The 15047-nt window shown below is 42.6% G+C and overlaps 2 protein-coding genes across 3 annotated transcripts; one reads left to right on the top strand and one right to left on the bottom strand.

The window, feature by feature from the left end:
• Positions 1–3032: 3032 nt before the first annotated feature.
• rad23b (RAD23 homolog B, nucleotide excision repair protein) lies at positions 3033–7748 on the top strand. 2 transcript variants are annotated; one of them, XM_068704746.1, is made up of 10 exons: positions 3033–3226; positions 3812–3893; positions 5026–5105; positions 5289–5461; positions 5575–5627; positions 5815–5942; positions 6337–6469; positions 6588–6715; positions 6851–7027; positions 7257–7748. In XM_068704746.1, the coding sequence occupies exons 1-10, from the start codon at positions 3161–3163 to the stop codon at positions 7368–7370; spliced, it is 1134 nt and encodes a 377-aa protein (XP_068560847.1). In that variant the 5' UTR covers positions 3033–3160; the 3' UTR covers positions 7371–7748. The 2 variants fall into 2 exon arrangements, with proteins under 2 accessions (XP_068560847.1, XP_068560845.1); XM_068704744.1 differs by having other exon boundaries at positions 5572–5627.
• A 1894-nt stretch (positions 7749–9642) lies between these two features.
• klf4 (Kruppel like factor 4) lies at positions 9643–14060 on the bottom strand. Its single transcript, XM_068704729.1, has 5 exons — positions 13780–14060; positions 13524–13635; positions 11971–12850; positions 11152–11316; positions 9643–10728 (listed from the first exon to the last, which is right to left on the bottom strand). Exons 1-5 carry the CDS (start codon positions 13782–13784, stop codon positions 10553–10555), a joined length of 1338 nt encoding a protein of 445 aa, XP_068560830.1. The 5' UTR covers positions 13785–14060; the 3' UTR covers positions 9643–10552.
• Positions 14061–15047: the final 987 nt, after the last annotated feature.

Here is a 15047-nt window from a genome sequence, read left to right as displayed (position 1 = left end):
AAAGATGATTTGAGGAATTCCGGTCATGAGCAGGTCAATGCAAAAAGATATTTTCAGCCATGTGGGCTCTGGGGAGGGCTCTGGGGAGGGCACTGGGTCGGTCTACGACCTCGGTACAGATGGAAATATATGAACAACTATTGGTTGGATTGCTACGAAGTTTGTTAGACATTCATGGTGCCCAGAGGATGAACACTAATGACTTTGGTGATCGAATGACCTTTCCTGTAGTGCCACCATGAGGGTCACATTTGCGATTTTAAGCGAAATGTCTTAACAACTATTGGATCATGTTCCCGTGAGGATGAATTGTAATAACTTTGGTGATCCCCCGATTTTCAATCTAGGGCCATCATCAGGTCATATAGACTTTGGTGTATAAAACAAATACCTGATGACAGCTTCAGCTGCACTTTGTGTTTTCAGCTAATTGGCAAATGTTAGCATGCTAACACACCTTTAAACAACATGTTAACATTGACACTGAGCATATTACCACGCTGACGTCAGCATTCAGCTCAAAGAATCACTCTGCTGAAGTATACAGCCTCAGAGAGCCGCTAACATGGCTGTAGACTCTAGCTTTATGTAATAATGCCTCTGTCTTATGTCTCATAATGCCTCTGTCTTATGTCTCATATGTTTGTTCATATCAATAATTTTTAATACGGTAAATGAAAGTCGGATGGACATCACCACCACTTTGTGTTGTTGGTGATACTCAGGGGAAACACTCTGGAGGTGGAGTAATCTAAATGTGTGAGCAACTACATTATTGACCAAAGTTAAGCAAATGTCAAATGTCTTGGTTATCTGTTCTAGCTTTTGTGCAACATAATTCACATTTTCAGTGACATATAGGATTTCCTCTGTAACATGTCAACAGAGCCCTTGAAACATCCAATAATACTCCCAGCAGCTCGTCCACAGGAAATAGCTTCGGGCTGTGAAGGCATCTCAGTGGCCTTCACTCTGTGCTACACCCTTCCACCCTTCTGCTTCTCTCTCTCTCTCTCTCTCTCTCTCTCTCTCTCTCTCTCTCTCTCTCTCTCTACTCCACACCCAGCAAGAGCTCTGCTGACCAAAACCGCACGCGCTGCAAATGCCAGTTGTGTGTGTGTGTGTGTGTGTGTGTGTGTGTGTGTTGTGTGTCTGTAAAGCACATGCATAAAATGCTGCAGCTCTCGTGCCCTAAATACCATGAGTCATTGAGATCAGCAGGCTCTGCTTCCGCTTTATATTTCACCGATTGGTCTTTTCATTTTCTCAACATCTCCCTGTATCTCTCAGGGCACTTAGAAGAGTCTATCTGTAGTGTCTTTCTTTTGAAAGTCTCGATTTCACACACATCCTCTGAATTTCCTCTCCTGCCTGTTTTAGAAGGGGCCGAGTCTTTATTTCACATGTCTAACATCATCTCTTAAAAATATCTCCAAGTCACCAGGGATTAGACTGTAATCTCTGTGGCTCACCACTTCAGAGGGGGCCCGATGGCAGACTGACGACCCCTGGAGACAGGAGCAAGAGGCACAGCCACAGTGGGGAGAGGGGAAAGGAGGACGCTGCTGCTGCTGCTGCTGCTGCTGCTGCTGCTGCTGCTGCTGCTGAGTGGAGCAACGTAAGGAATGCATGATGAGCGTAGGCTTGAGCCAAGGCAGGCAAGGGCACAGCTCCTGTCGTAATAACTGGATGACAAGAGAGAAGGGGGGGGGGGGGGGGGGGAGTGGAGTGATAGAAAAGAAAGTCAGGATAAAAGAAGAGTAAGAGAGCCAGAAAAACAGGGAGGGACAGTGGAGAGGAGTGAGAGATTAACAGATTCACACATGCAGTGATAGAAAGTGAGGTGGAGTGATATGAGAATAAGGAGAAAAGTGGCCACGGGAAGAGACCCCATTGAGCTCCAGCATATTATCTGTGGCACTTAACAGTCCTCTCTGCTGTGCAGCATGTGAGGCAGAAGTCAATAAAGCCTCTGAATACTGAGTGCTGGATGGATGATATTGAAATGCCTCCATGCTTGAATGACCTGGGGTTGTGATAACAGCCTGAAATACTAACTCAAGTTCAGTAGGGGAAGCATGTTTGTTCCACCAATGTCAGTTCTGAGAGGAGCATGATGAAAAAGCACCAAAAACATATGTATCAAAAGGCAAAATGCAAAAGATTTGTTCATCACGCGTTCATTTAAAGTTGACATAAAATGTGAAATTTGTCATGGATTCTTCTGACAGTTAGCCAGTTAGCAATGCATTTGCTTGAGGAGTTGTTGCTCTGTCTACTTCTTATACTACAGTCCTACAGTAGGGTAAAATAACATTGTTCTCTATTACAGTATGCTTCTCTACTGCTATTATAATTTACCCTCCCTTGCCATGCACTGTTTCGTGAAAATAACTGACAATAAAATTATTTATAAGACGTAAACTCATAATATTGTTTATTTATAATAATAATAATAATAATAATTAAAAATAATAATAATACTTACATAGGCTACTACGTATTTGTAGTGTTGGAGCTATTTATCTTTATTCTGTTTTTTAAGTAGAAGTGCACTGAAGAAACTATACTGTAGAGTGTATATATTTAAATCCTTATGCCCTATATTAATATTTAACTATCCAACAGTATATAAAGCTGCTAATCGGCTACATAAACTACCACATTTAAGTGTTGCTTGTATGTTAATAAATCACTATTACTAATCCAATAAAAATAACATTATAATAGTATAACGCTCTTAGACTGGCCATTGTGCATTAAGAGAAGCCTACTTTTACTTTTGATACTTTTAGTACCTTTTGCTGATAATAATTTGACACAAGTACAATGTTGAATGCAGGACTTTTTCTCGCAATGGAGTTGTTTTAAATTGAAGTATAGCGACTTATTTAAATAAAGGATATAATGAGAATACTACTAACTAAACTACTAACACGAAATAAAGCACAGCTGTAAAATTGGTGATTTCAGCTGCAGTTTCAGAACCGTCCACTAGGAGCGCTGTGGCTTAAATATCTTACATAGAAGAAGAAAAGCGAAAAGTCATGGCGGCTGACAGTTTGTAATGAGCCAACAAAAACAGACCAGATTCTTGCTTTGGATCTACAACGTTTAAACTATTCCCGGGGATAAAAAAACAACAAACTCTGACGACAAAATGCAGATAACTCTGAAAACCTTACAACAGCAGACGTTCAAAATCGACATCGATGAAGAGGAGACGGTGAGAGTTGAAACCATGCATTTGTGAAGAGGGGGTGGAGTGGGAGTTGGGTATGTCCTGGAACGGAGGACTTTTGTTTTCGACCATTTCAAATCGATCGATAGATGGGTCAGCGTTAACACAACGGGTACATTTTAGAAGGACCAAGTGTTCCGGTTAATACGGCTTGTGTTTGACACTGGGCTTGAGACAGATTATCGTAATTTATCAACTAACGTTACTGGTCAGGAAAAGTAGTTTGTATTGTCAGCATTTAGCCGGAGCCCACTTATGGACAGATTAAGGGAGGGGGTCGGGGGGGTGCACCATAATTAACGCTAGTTTTCTAGTTTCGTTAACTTGTTTTTTTAGAAATAAAACGTTATGCTTTCAGTCTGTAGTTATAATTCTGTGTTTCACATGGTTTCTCTGCTAGTTCACCAGCAGTATGTCTGTTCAACTCCAGGTTTATGAAGCACACTTTGAACTTTATTTTCTAACTCGTGCTATTGTTTGGGCTGAGCGAAAATGGTGCGGTTGAAACCTGATTCATTTTGTATTAAAAGTATTACACGTGGATCACAAAAGTGTCATTTTGTTCCACAGGTGAAGACATTAAAGGAGAAGATTGAACAGGAGAAAGGAAAGGACAATTTTTCAGTTGCTGGACTGAAACTGATATATGCTGGTATGTTTCTGTTTTCTCATTCAGATCAGGAAGCACCTGGTTTATCCGATGTTTTCACTGTCAGTGGAAGCCTAAATTTACCATGAAAGCATCACGCCAGTAGATTTAATTCAAAGTGTTCTTGAAGCTAGTGGGCCTACATTAAGTGCGTTACAGTTTTCCTTCAATAGTTTACTATTAATATAATATGTGATATAATATAAAAATGTGTACACTATACATGGAGATGTGAGAGTGACTCTTAAACCATATTTGAAAGATTCTCTTCGTAACCCAGCATGAAAAGTTCAAACGCTGTTTGTTCTACGAAATGATGTAAAATGTGTATTTGTTTACAAGGATTTAGCCTTTTAATAGCAGAACTCTTTTGCTTCCCTCTCAGCCATATTATGTCACATTTTGAGAACATGCGTAATTACAAGTAAGCATCTGTTTGTATCGTAGCTGCTGCATTGTTATGCACATGTACACACATTGGACTTGTTCTACTTTTGCATTGAGAGGTCTAATTTGATTCATTTTGTCCACGTTATTTTAGGCCCTCAGTAATATTGTACAGATAGAGCAATGCAGAGCTGGAGGTCTGCAGTGTTTCTAAAACGCAAAACCTACAGCAAGAAAACACGACAGACAGACAGTTAGCCAGATAAATACAGAGGCTGCAGCTTGGTTTGGCAAGTGTTTCATGACAAGCTTACTTTCATTGCAGTCGTCTGACTTTCAAAACAAGAGGTAAATCTTGGGGAAAACCGGGTAGTAATTAGGATTTTTGTCAGACTAAATTATGCCGCTGTCCTTTGTGTTGTAAAGCACTCATACCTGACAAATGACAAGGGACGCTGAATACATATTATAGGCTCTGTGTATGCATTAGCATATCGTAGCATTTTATACAGTGGGGCTTTGTGTGATCTACTTAAAGTGGCTTCTCACACAATAACGCACTCAAAAAAAGACCAATATAACAAAGAGAACCAGACGTGGTGATAAAAGCGGGCGATAAAGCGCTCAACAACCTTCTCTTCAGCGATGAAATGTGATACTATCTATTGTTCCGTGGCTGCGTGTTTCGAGAGTTCACGGCAGGTAAAAGTCGGTGGAACTGTGACTCATTTTTCTGTTTCGTCAACAGGTAAAGTCCTCAGCGATGACACGGCTCTCAAAGAATACAAAATCAATGAGAAGAACTTTGTGGTGGTCATGGTGACAAAGGTTTGTGAATCACAAATTGTTTCAATAAATGTAGTACAGCATGCCCATGAATGTTATCGATATGAGTCGGTTTTGTGACCTTCTCTCTCCACCGCCAGCCGCTCATGTCCAATGACCCGTCGTCGCTTTCAAGCGATATCGGAGAATTAACACGTTTTTGTGTTTTATTAAATTCCCTCGCAGGCTAAAGCAGCCTCGGCCGCCCCGCAGCCTTCACCTGCCACTTCAGCTCCCAGCGCTGCAGCGCCTCCGGCCTCATCGTCCAGCTCTGAAAACGCGTCCGAGCGAGCCTCTACAGACGACAAACCAGAGGAGAAGCAGTCTTCCACTGCGGAGCCGGCTTCCACCCCTGTCGGGTAAAGATGGGTAGATGTTTGTCTTTAACTATCTGTCTGGTTTCACCGAGTCTTCTGTTGAGAAGAGACGTGCAGATCACGCCTCACCCAAGGTCTGTTTTCTCTTGCAGAAGCTCTGAGGCTTCAACGAACACAAACCTGATTGATGAGGCGGTTTCAAATCTAGGTAAGGCTGCCTTTGTGAATCTGTGGATCCAACTTTAATTCAATTTAATTATGAATCTGATACAGGAACTGTCGTCCACCTTATTTCTTGTGGATATCCACAAGATGTTGTTGACCGACTATGAAGCTCTTTAGTCCCACTACTGATCTGTCTGTGTCTGTGTGTGTTCCTGTTCCTGTTCCTGTAGTGACGGGCCCATCATACGACGCCATGGTGAACGAGATGATGCTCATGGGCTACGAGAGGGAGCAGGTGGTAGCAGCTCTGAGAGCGAGCTTCAACAACCCCGACAGAGCCGTGGAATACCTGCTCACAGTAAGAACGTCTTGAGTCTGAGGCCAAATGTGTTGGAGTGTAATAGATTATACCTCTGTGTGGTTTGGGGGCAATCGTAGAGCTTAGTATCCCTGTTTAGGTCAGGACCTTGTAAATGTATCATTTACAATACCTTTACAATGTGTTATTATGTTTGGTTTTAGTTTACCCTCCAGTGACATGCATGACATGGTTATACAAACCTTCCACCCATAACCACTTCTCAAAAACTTAGTTGCCTAATCCAAAAAATGTGTACATGACATGATGTAACCTCCAAACTGAAATGAACTACAAGTAATCCTGAGTCTCACAATCAAATTGCGGCACCAATATACATGTTTTTTTTTGTTTTTCTTTTATTAATTCTTGTATTTTGTTACTTTTCTTTCAGGGTATTCCAGGCAGAGATCCGGGTCGTGCAACGGGACCAGAGGCGGTTGTGCCTCCAGTGAGTGTTCAAGCTGCACCCATAGGTGGCATCAGCCTTCCCGCCAACACTGGCTCTTCTCCGAGTGCTGCGGGAGGTAAGTGACCCATAGAAGTCGGCATATTTCAGCAGTCTCAATGAGCCAAACATTTGATACTGGTATTATCCTTCTTTTTGGTGCTTAAACTTTCCCACTATCGTTTTATCCTTTTCAGGCAACCCCCTCAGTTTCCTAAGAAATCAGCCGCAGTTCCACGTGATGAGACAGCTGATCCAGCAGAATGCCGCCCTGCTTCCTGCCCTGCTGCAGGAGATCGGCAGGGAGAACCCGGAGCTGCTGCAGGTGGGGGGGCGGGCCTCGACACAGTTCTGATTGAATGAGTTCAGGGTTTAGGCATTGGAGTGTCAGTTCACTTAAAGGGGTACTCCACCAGTAGTTGTATGTAGGTTTGACTAAAATGTTCATTTACCACTGTAGGAGATTAGCAGCCACCAGGAGCAGTTCATCCAGATGCTGAATGAACCCAATCCAGAGGCAGTGCCGGCAGGCGGTGGAGGTGGAGGTGGGGGAGCAGGGGGAGCCGGAGACGCACCCGGCGGGAGTCACATGAGCTACATCCAGGTCACGCCACAGGAGAAAGAGGCCATTGAGAGGGTGAGGGGGTGCACCACACTGTCACCAAACGTTTCCCTCTCAGCGGGACGTTCACTACTTCTTTACCAGATGTGCTGGAATATGATACACAACTCTGACGAAGTCGCCAAAATCGTCACTTTGATTTTTATCTTTCGCAGTGTTGAGACTGTTGAACATAAAGCAGGAAATATGATTTTCCTATTAAAGTATTGTTTGGCTAATTTGCAACCGTTTTCTCTTTTTGCAGCTAAAAGCTTTAGGATTTCCAGAGGGACTCGTTATACAAGCCTACTTCGCATGTGAGAAGAACGAGAACTTGGCCGCCAACTTCCTTTTACAACAGAACTTTGACGATGATTGAATTTTCATTTTGACTTTTTTTTTCTTCCTCTACTTTTTGATTGCTAAATATGTGTACAACAAGCCTTTTACATTCACAAAAAACAGATTTATTCACCACTTCCACATTGACCTTTCTTAATAACACTGGATCATTATCAGCTGTTTGTGATCAGTTCGAAATGGAGGAACAATTAAAGTACTATAACTTTGCATCAGAAATCACCTGTGTGCTATTGATTTACTTGAATACTTTAGTTAGTCAGTATGGTTTGCAGTATGTCGCATTATAAGTGAGGTTTGTTCAGGATAGATCCAACAGTATTCATGCACTCTTGTTCTGTTTTTTTAAGTTGACAAGTAATGGAGATTTGAAAGAAATAAAGTTGTGCACAACGTGTATGGTACTGGTTCTTTTTCTGTTCAACATCCTGCATGGTGCTGGGTAAGGAAGTCTCAACTGCAATGCATACTATATGAAGGCATTTTAACATGTACATGTTTACATACACATGGTGGGGTTTAGTTGCAATTACTTGATATTTTTTACATACGTTTTCAAAAATAACTGAAAACTACCTATACTGCCATGTTTACATGGTGTGACTTCAAAAGGTAATAAAACAGTTTTGTGTTGTAAATTATGTTATTTATTTAAATTATGATTTGATCCTGGTTCTAATTTATTTACCTAAGTTTGCCTTTTTTCAGAAAATATCAAGTCGATCAGACCCCAAAAAAAGATATCTGTTGCCTGATATACCACAACCCCAAATTGCAGTGCAATAAATAAGGTTAACAAGGAAGAAAAAATCCATTGATGGAATAACCTGGTCATTCAGTATATTCAGGTAGTCAGCTGACCTCATTCTTTGAGCACATACTGTTGCTGAACCTAGGCCTGACCAACTGCAGCAACCCCAGATCATAGCACTGCCCCCACAGGCTTGTACAGTAGGCACTAGGCATGATGATCCAGGTGGCGACTTTTTTTTTGGCCAGGCAGTGTATGTTGCAATGAACACTAAACTAACCAGGAACATAGTGTAATACACACACATGTAATTTACTTTACAAAGTGCCAAGTTACTACTAAAGGCTACAGAGGCTCATCAGTGTCATCGTACCTCAGGCTTGTTAGTGAATTATTTTGAAAAGCGCCCCATAATGCTCGATTTAGGAATAAAAGCTGAATGACAAGAACCCCGAGTGTGCTTAAAACTGAATTGACCTATAGGGGGCAACATAAGACCACAACATATTTCCAAAAGTGAAACACGGTCTACACTGAGCTCTCTTTGCCAGGCTGGAGATGTGTGTGACCTGTCTACCACAAAATGAGTGACTATCAGAGACATGACGTAAATGTAGCAACATATACACTTTGTTTATATTAACAGGCAGTTCAAGTAATGCAATCGTTAGCTCTTTTACAAGGTAACAGTTGAAATACATATTTTGTTTTAGTCACTTGTTTGTACTAATTATGAATTTAAAGACATGTTTTGTGGGGTGTTGTGTTTCCATACTGTACAGCAGAAATATATGGATGTACTTTCTTTTTTTTTAAAAGAATAAATAACTTATTTGTAGATCAAGCACCGACATTACTCATCAGTTCTAAGTGCCATCTAATTTCTATAAAATGATTCACCGTATAATATGAAATATAATATATAAACGTCAATCATGCCCTATGTTTTGTAACATCATCACTTTATTTATTGTAAAGAATTTTGTGGAAGAAAACCCCTTTTCTTTCAACAGTCAAACATACGCTAACATCACCTTTATACGGGGCTCCTTTCAGTGTTGTGTAAGTCCCTCACCATTTCATGTTTGTAATGTCAGAATATTGTAAAGTAACTCTTTTTTTGGTGAAAAAAATGCATGCAGCTGGATACATGTAGCAGACACTGTCTCACTGCAGCATCTTTATCAGCCTCTGCACAGAGTGGCAGTCAGATTTGGTGTCAGCTTTGAATGTCAGCCAGTAACTCGGTTGTCCTTCCCATTCTTCTTACTGACAGGTGGAAAGAGAACCCCCATGGAAACAGGACATTGTAGGAGTGCTTTTTAAAATAAAAGAAAAAAAAACGTTTTTAACGGCAACATTGTGTTAGTTAGCCTGCGGCGATATGGTTATTATCAGGGGAGATATTGTGTGTGAGCGGACTGTGAGATATTGCTGCCATTTAAATGTGCTTCTCTATTACACTAGCGGGGAAATCTGTGATGTTTTCTTGTTAATGTAGATAAAGGCCATCATAGTTTTCTTATTTCAAATACATTTTATTTTATTATAGTGTAAAATACAAAACAATAACAAAGCATTTTTATTTACAAATGTACAAAATTCAAGATTATATTACATATTTTGGCTATAAACAAAAAAATCTTTGTTCAGAGTTACTCATTCAATACAAAAATATGAATGTCTCATATAAATTATTGCACTTTGCGACTGCAGTGCATTGAAGATTGCCATCACCGTGTATAAAGTGAAGTGTTCACCTGATTTAAGTCAGATTGTGGAAGAGGGGTTTCCAAGAAACGCACAAACAACCATATGGCACTTTTTCATAGTCTTCACCCTTTTGTGTATTGTCCTTAATCTTTGGTACCTTTTCTTTGATAAAAAAACCTTCTTCAGAGTCACTGAGCACCAGTCTGTATAAATTAACATTGTACCTGAAATTAATGGCATTGCAGGTGAAATGTGTGTATAAATATAGATGTATTTATTAATACAGTATTTTAAACAGTGTGTAGTTGATAACAGAGCCTATATTGGCATGTTGCTGGTCTAAGGCCTCTGGAGATGTTTGTCTGTTGCTCCTGGTTTCCCTGACAGAAACACGTTTCCAGTTAAAAGTTGTTGGCACCTGGTCCTCCAAGTTTTGTCAGTTAAATAAGACAAATTCCAGTTTGGTCCCTTTCATAAAAAGTTTACCACCCTGACTGAGAGGTCTTTTTCAAGTCGCCTGCTCAAATGTGCGAAGACGGGATCAGTCTTGAGAGAAATTCGAGGCTCTTGAGGGAGTAACGCTGTATTTTGCCGTGAACACCACAGCTCGTCTTGTTGCTCGACGACGGCTTGAAGGCAAATTATGGTTTTAAAAAGTGTAGGTCACAAGTTTGTTCAGGGTTCTTGCCAACATATGTTTACTTTCTGTTTCTGGAGCCTTCATCCATCACAAAGTCTCATAAGTGTCTCTTCATGTGGAGAGCAAGGTGGTCTGACCTTGAGAAGGCCCGGTCACATTTCTGACACTGAAACGGCCGGTGGCCTGTGTGCTTCCTGTAGTGGCGCGTGAGCTCGTCCGAGCGGGCAAACTTCCAACCGCAGCCCTCCCAGTCGCAGTGGTATGGCTTCTCCCCTTCGATGGAAACACAATACACACATGGAGCAGTTAGCGCCGGCCCCGAGGTTAAACTGGCCCAACCTTCCCCACCTTGTGAAAAAGAGGTCCGTCCTGTCCAACAGCTAGTGCATGAACACCAAGCGACTGTGCCTGGGGTTTTTATTTGAACAGGGATCAGTATAAACCTGTGTCACCGCACCTGTCTAGCAAGTCCCCTTCACCATCCCCCACCCATCTAACCCCCATCAGGACTCAATAATAATTCACTGTGACTTGCTTGTTTTGAATAGGACCTGTAATTAGCGCTTAACAATAAAAACTGTATTAAGAACACTAAATATGCTTCTTCATGAGCGTATCGAAAGATACCTGCATGTGCCACCATATAAATGGCAGACCAAAACACTGTAAAGAACATCTAAAAACACAGTAACATACCTGTGTGCGTGCGGTGATGTGCTTTGAGGTGGGAGCTCTTTGTGTACGTTTTCCCACAGCCAACATAGTCACATGTGTGTGTGGCGACTCTCTTCCTCGGCCAGGAGCGCCGACCACGTTTAGGCTTCGGTTCCTCCGGCAAGCAGTCCCCACTCATGAGGGGATCTGTGGGGGGGTCAAAGGGTTACGGTCATCTTCGTGTTGCCACATGTATCGAGAACATTTTCAGTGTATAAACGTATCGGACATAACACAGTGCATTAAGGTCACAGCATAACTTGGTTTGCATAGCAGATCATATTGTAAAGAGCACTTAGTCACTTCCGATGCATCGACACACAGCAGGAGTTGCAGAATTGAATCATGTTTTCTGTCATCAACTAAGATGCAAAAGAAACCATCAGGCTTCTTCATAAAAACAGCCAAATGTTCAAATCACTTTTTACACTGTAATATTTTTAAAGCAAAGGGCCACAATAATGGATAATAACTACTAATGGATAAAAACAATTAAATAACTTTAGTTAAACATCTGGTAATGTCATGTATCTTTTTTTCGGTTGGTTTAAAGAACTTTATGATGAAAAGAAGGTTTTTTGCCCAAGACCTTTGGATGTAGGTTTCACTCCTTTTGATCTGCTGGTTTTGGAGTATAATTAAATCCCTTAAGGTTGTAGGAGATGCATTTAAATATACTCTACAGACTTGCTATTCCGGTTATCTACTCCGTTCTGTGTTAAGCTTTTTTTTTTCCACATTTAACTTCAAGAAATAATAGAAAGTAGGGCTGAATTGTGAGATAAAGAGATGTGCTCTAACCTTGGTACTGCAGGGAGGATGGCTGAGGGTAGGAGCTGTAGCCCTGTGGGGAGCCATGGTGGTAACCCTGGGGATGTAGAGGGATCTGAGAGTGGGAGTGTCCCAGAACCTGGTGCTCCCGGCTCAGAGGATGGTCTGGGGAGAGGGAAGAGGATGAGGATAATCTGCCGCCTGTCAAGGACCTCCCTCCGCCAGGGAAGCCATGTAGCTCTAGCTGGCATGGGCGCTGCTGCTGGCTCCCTCTGCCCTGGGAGTTTACCCCAGCCAGGTGTAGGTCCATGGGCTGCGAGATGGTGCAGGTACTGAGGTTCTCCTGCTTTATCCTGGGGCATGTAAAGGCCGGCGAGGAACGTGACGGAGTCGGCTCCGACACGGCAGTAACGCAGATCTTGCTTACGTTCACGCCTTCCCTGTACTCGGCCATGTCCATCGTTGTCTTTACCACAAACTTGCCGTGGAGGCTGGTGGGGTGGAGGTATGCCGGGTCCAACTCCGGTCTCATGAGCTCTGCCACAAAGCCTCCAGAGGGCGAGACGTCGCTGATATCTGGAATGGTATAGAGGAGCTCACTGGCAGTTCCCTGAGGGGAGGGGAGAGGGTAAGATGAGGAGAAGGAGCTGGGGGAAGGAGACAAGGTCTGGGCAGAGCTGCACGCCATGGCCTCCTCCTCCTGTTGCTGCTGCTGTTGCTGCTGCTGCTGCAGAATTGAGTTAGAAAGAATGAAGTCGTAGTCCAAGTCCAGGTCCAGCTCTGTCTCCGTCTCTTTCTTGGACATGCTGGGGCTTGTTGTGCTGGTGGCAGAGGGCTGGTCTGGGTCAGAGCCCCTACTTCCGGTTGGCACACTGGATTTCTTAAGAAGGGACAACTCCTCCTTCCATCTCTAAAGGAAAGTTACAGAGGCATTAATGACTGTCCTCATGTAGGCTGCTTGTTTGTGTCACATTACTGTTTTAGAAAAATCACACTTGTCACACTGCCCTTAAACTAAACATGAGTGCTTGCTTTGAATACATAATGACATCGGATACAAATATAAGTCAATGCTTCAAGGAGGAAAGAAGTTGCCTCTGTAATGGAGAGTGACTATTTTGACAGCTCCGCTACAGAGCTCAGTCTGGTGCGGCAAGTGTCCTTGACACAGAGCACTTCCTAGAATTCAGATTATTCTCACTGGCAAAAAAAAATTGCACTAGAAACCACTAGTGGTGGGATGGGTAAGAAACACTTTTGAACAACCCCTTCTGAATAAAAAATTACTAATAATCATAGTGGGCATCGGGGTGTTTTCTGATGAGGGGTGTCCCATGTGCGCTTTCGCGCTCTCCATTCTCGCTGAAATCCGGCTGGAGAAGCCAAGGTAAACTGGTGCACGCCCCAGCAGAGCACAGTGTCAAGCCTCGACTGTGCCCATAATAACACGGGAGCGACACAAAACAACTACACCGTAAATAAACTGCACAGATTACATATCTTCCCCCGCAACAGATTCACTGATGCCCATAAGGCTATTTGGCATATGCAAAAAGATGAATAAGAGATCACGGGCTACTCACTAAATTGGCATTTCCAATGGATTTACTCTTGACAGAGGGGCCGCTGGCGAACGTGGATATGGACGGCAGAAGCGTGCCACCTAAAGCCATCTCGACGTCATTTGGAGGTTGCCTGAAATTAAAACAGAAAAAAAGGTGGTAAATCCCTGTGTGCGGTGATCCCGGAGACAGCGACTGCAGTCTGTTATAGTCCACAGAGCAGATGTGTGCAGCAGTCAAAATGTTGTTATGGGAAAGTTGGCCAAAAGGTCCACACCTCATCAATGAGAATCTGGATGTGGAGTTCCTTTCGGCCGCTCTTCGGGTGCGTTACTGCGCTGGGTCCAATGTCCCCGGTTGAAAGTTTCTGCTCCGCGTCGCGCGTTATACTACATCCCGGTACATGCTGCCGCTTGATGGGCGCGCCGGGTGGAAGTAGCCAGAAGGTTTGAATATTTTTTTTAAATTTTATTTCGGCAAGACAGAGCGGCGACGTACGGGGGAACCCCTCTCGCCTGTTGCCATGCGAGTACCGGCAGCCTGAACTGAGAAAACCGCGAGAGGTATCCTTAAAGCACTCGGAACTGCTGGACACGCCTTCGTTGCGCAGCAACAAGCTCGGAAAAACATTTTGTGCGAGGGAGGGAGCACGTGGGGGGAGGCTGGTGCGAGAGAGAGAGAGAGAGAGAGAGAGAGAGAGAGAGAGAGAGAGAGAGAGAGAGAGAGAGAGAGAGAGGGAGAGCGAGGTTTGTTTGTATTCATAGCAACGGTACCTATCATTGCTGCTGTTATCCCTGAGAAACGTGGGTGAGAAGCGCATCTTTGAGACGCTACAGAGGGTCACCTCACCTGCAGGCGTGGCCATCACCTGGATGAAAAGCACCTGGCTAGTTAGCTCCTTAAAAAAAAATGTAATTCATAAAAAAAATACTAATATAACACTTTGCTGGTCATTTCTTTGCCCCACTTGTTTGTCTGCAAGTGATAATAGGTGAGTGCAATTATTTCCCCACAGCTTACAGGCAATTATGCAAAGTGTTGTATTTACATTACATCACTGGATTGCAGTAAGAGGCAACCCCCACCCAAGGCATGCACACACTTGTAAAGCATGATAATATTCTTTTAATACATTTCTATAATTGTATTCTTATAATATTTTTTTACTTTTACTATTAGGAATAAGCTGAATTTAGCAGGCAGCACAATAAGCCTATATTTCTACATTATACATGTAGATGTATAGACAAACTGTGTATGCATATTTTATGCATAGTCAAAATCCTCAAGGATAAATAGTCTTAAACACTTTATTTTCTTCATAAAAATGTCAGACTAATGAGATTCATAGGGAATATATGTGGGTCTAACCTGCATAATAATCCATACCTTTGGCTGCTTGTGTGTTTACATTTTAGTTGTGTTTCTTGACACAGGCGTTTGAGGCAACAATGTTATAGAAAGCAAACCTAATCAAGCTCTTAGTAAACAATATTTATTGGCCACCCTCGCAGCTCTCGCCCCATAACAAAGTCCTATGAGAAA

This window comes from Cebidichthys violaceus, unplaced genomic scaffold (genome assembly GCF_023349555.1).
Source record: "Cebidichthys violaceus isolate CVI_PGR_0920_01 unplaced genomic scaffold, fCebVio1.0.p SCAF_99, whole genome shotgun sequence".
Taxonomy (NCBI): Eukaryota; Metazoa; Chordata; class Actinopteri; order Perciformes; family Stichaeidae; genus Cebidichthys; species Cebidichthys violaceus.
Note: the sequence above shows the minus strand (reverse complement) of the source record. Positions and strands in the feature narration are given on the sequence as shown.

Coding starts and splice junctions, on each gene's coding strand:
- rad23b (XM_068704744.1), top strand. CDS start 3,161: ATGCAGATAACTCTGAAAACCTTACAACAGCAGACGTTCAAAATCGAC. Junction 5,628..5,814: donor TGAGGCGGTTTCAAATCTAG/GTAAGGCTGCCT, acceptor CTGTTCCTGTAG/TGACGGGCCCATCATACGAC. Junction 7,028..7,256: donor AGAAAGAGGCCATTGAGAGG/GTGAGGGGGTGC, acceptor CTCTTTTTGCAG/CTAAAAGCTTTAGGATTTCC.
- klf4 (XM_068704729.1), bottom strand. Junction 11,317..11,970: donor ATCCTCCCTGCAGTACCAAG/GTTAGAGCACAT, acceptor ACCCCCCCACAG/ATCCCCTCATGAGTGGGGAC. Junction 10,729..11,151: donor ACATCACCGCACGCACACAG/GTATGTTACTGT, acceptor TTTCCATCGAAG/GGGAGAAGCCATACCACTGC.